Genomic DNA, 3195 nt, shown 5'->3' on the forward strand with positions numbered 1-3195 from the left:
AAATTAAGCTCTCTATCGAGCCAAATAATTTTGGCACAAAAATAAAAAAGAAATTTAATTAAAACAAATAATATTAAGCACAAAATACTTAAAAATGAATAATAAATACATTAGGCGCAGATAATACCCCACCTATTTTTTTAAAATGACAGCTGGAAATTTATGGTAATTTTTTGTCGGCAGCAATCTTCCCACCCTATCCCTCTTTAATATTGTATGCTATTTTAAACGCACCTAATACTACTAATAGGAGCAATTAATATTTCTGCCACTCATTAATAGATGTGACTCTTCTATGCATACCTTATTAATTTTTATTTTTTAATTTTCTTAAATTCATTTCATTCCAAGAATGAAAACTAAAAAATGTATGTCCAAAGTAAAAAGTCCGTAAATAACATCATATTTATAAAGTTTGAGATTGGAAAGGGAAAAATGGACGACGTAAAGGAGCAGAGAATAAGTGAGGGTGGTTTTGTGATTGATTTACTTATTTTTTGCTCATTTATGTCATTTTTTTCACTTTTCAATCTCAAACTTTATATGGTATCAAAGCAAATTGTCTTATATGGGAAGTTTAATAGTCACATGCACTCTATGTCACCTGAGTAGTATTGTTCACGTGTTAGACTTAAAAATTCATCACACGTGAGGGATCGTGTTGATAATAAATCTTACATTAATGAAAAAATAGACATTACATATACTTATAAATAATTGGACTATTCTCTATCTTATTAATTGATTTTGGAATGAAATTCCAATTTTTTTCGGTATTTAAACCGCTCACCCAAATGTGATGATTGTGCATTGCAGACCATCTTGCTTAATTAATGTAAAACGTGACTGATGCAGGCAGGTCGGTGGGCACTTGCCAGGCTACACAACCTACAGTCAAACAGTACGCATAAACCAAACCGGTGACCTCTGAATTGGGTTCCAAAATAAATGGACAAGAAGCATGGTTTATTAGCTTGGCTACTCATTTCTTCCGGAGCATCATAAAAAAAAGAAAACCTCCAACTGCAAATCCCATTCCAATTTCCAGCTAAAAGAAAAAAAAAAATGGGAAAAAATGTGAGAGTTGTGATGCTTCCATATTCCGCCTTCGGCCACATAATGCCTTACTTTCAACTCTCCATTGCCTTGGCAAAGTCCAACGTTCATGTCTATTTCATATCCACCCCAAGAAACATCCAGAGGCTTCCCAAAATTCCATCTGATTTGAACCCTTTTATCCATTTAGTCCCCATCCCATTTCCTCCGCTGGATCCCGACTTCTTGCCAGAAGGAGCGGAGGCCACGGTGGATCTACCCTTCGAAAAACTCGAAAACTTGAAGGTTGCATATGATCTGCTGCAGCAACCCATTAAGCAGTTCATTGGGGAGGAGTTGCCGGATTGGATAATATCTGATTTTGCAGCTCATTGGGTGGTCGACATTGCCAAAGAGTATGGTGTTTCAATTGCGTGGTTCTCTCCTTTCTCTGCTGCTTGCAATGTGTTTTTCGGCTCAGTGGAAAACCTCTTGGGTACGAATAGAAATCATGCTATCCCAACACCGGAAAGTCTAACTTCACCCCCGGATTGGGTTAGTTTTCCTTCATCGGTTGCGTATAGAGACTTCGTGGCACCTTATGTGGCGCGAGGCTTTTTTGGAGTCAATAAAAGTGGGATGAGTGATTCTGCAAGGCTTGCCAAGATTTTATCTGCAAGTCAAGCTTTAGCCATTCGAACTTGCGATGAGGTAGAAGGAGAATATTTGGAGGTTTTCAAGAAAATTACAGGAAAGCCTGTGATTTCCACAGGTTTGCTTCCTCCAGATCAACCTGCACAGAGGGAAAAAGGGGGAATTTCTACCAATGATGGGATCTTTGAATGGCTTGATAGGCGAAAAAACAAGTCAGTTGTGTTTGTAGGGTTTGGGACTGAGTGTAAGTTGAGTAAAGAGCAAGTCTTTGAGATAGGTTCTGGGCTGGAGTTATCAGGACTCCCATTTCTTTGGGCACTCAGAAAACCCAACTGGGCAAATAGTGATGCTGATGCTTTACCTCCTGGTTTTGCCGAGCGAACATCAGAGAGAGGACTTGTTTGTTTCGGGTGGGTGCCCCAGATCGAGATTCTGGGGCACCCGTCAGTTGGCGGTTCTTTGTTTCACTCTGGATGGGGATCTGTGATTGAAACTCTACAATTTGGGCATGTTCTTGTTGTGCTACCATTGATTATCGATCAGCCTCTGAATGCAAGGCTTTTGGAAGACAAGGGTCTGGCTGTGGAAGTGCAATGCAGCGGAGATGGGTCGTTTAGTAAAGATGAGATAGCCAAAACCCTGAGACATGCAATGGTGGAAGAGGAAGGAGAGCAGCTGAGATCCAATGCAAGGAAAGCTGCAGCTGTTTTTGGTGATCACAAGCTGCACCAAGACCACTACATCGGGCAGTTTGTCAACTTTCTAAAGAGTAAGGTAGCAGCATAAGGTCATCCTGAAGAACGATATTAAGGAATAAAAATGGTGTGTCTAGTCACGTGGACGATGAGTATATCATGTGTTCTTCAAAATATAATTTAAAAACTCAATCTTCTTAATATTTTTCTTAATCTTAATATAAAATGATGCGTAATATTGTCATTGCCCAGACAAGATATAGTCGTGGCAATATGCTATTATCTTCTTTCTTTTGTGTCATGTAATAAGATTTCAAACTGTGAAATTAGTTTTTCTTCTTTTGTTTTTCTTTGATTGCTCGATAAGAGTTGCTCGACGAAAACAACACATAAGTTTGATTGAATGTGCTTCTTCTTCTCTTCTTCTCTATGTTAATATCTCTCCTTTTTGTTTAAATTAATCTAAACCAAAATATAATTTGTATAAAAACAAAAACCCATGTGTACCCCGTCGCATAATATATTAGTCGACCAAATTGACAAAGTAAAAGGTGTCTTCGGTAAGAACCTGAGTTTAACCTGGCCCAAGGGCCCCAAACTTTATTGACCAAACAAAGAAAGGCTATAAAACATGCATTAAGCCGTCGAATTTAATAAATTTAGAAAGACTAAATGACAGAAAATATCATGTAATGTGTAAGAGGTAAAAAAAAATTATAAATAGCATCATTAGTAGAATAGCAAAAGGTGGCTACGATGACAATTGCATCAATGTGTATACCACATAATTTCTCGCACGTTTGGTTGCAAA

The 3195-nt window shown here is 38.0% G+C and overlaps 1 protein-coding gene across 1 annotated transcript; it reads left to right on the top strand.

Moving 5' to 3' along the window:
- The first annotated feature begins 969 nt into the window (after positions 1 to 969).
- On the top strand, positions 970 to 2788 carry LOC137735459 (putative UDP-rhamnose:rhamnosyltransferase 1). Its single transcript, XM_068474883.1, has one exon. It carries the CDS (start codon positions 1066 to 1068, stop codon positions 2473 to 2475), a length of 1410 nt encoding a protein of 469 aa, XP_068330984.1. The 5' UTR covers positions 970 to 1065; the 3' UTR covers positions 2476 to 2788.
- The last annotated feature ends 407 nt before the right edge of the window (positions 2789 to 3195 follow it).

Source organism: Pyrus communis, chromosome 5, assembly GCF_963583255.1.
Source record: "Pyrus communis chromosome 5, drPyrComm1.1, whole genome shotgun sequence".
Lineage (NCBI taxonomy): Eukaryota > Viridiplantae > Streptophyta > Magnoliopsida > Rosales > Rosaceae > Pyrus > Pyrus communis.

What these genes read in the sequence shown, in the direction of transcription:
- LOC137735459 (XM_068474883.1), top strand. Translation starts at nt 1,066, where the DNA reads ATGGGAAAAAATGTGAGAGTTGTGATGCTTCCATATTCCGCCTTCGGC.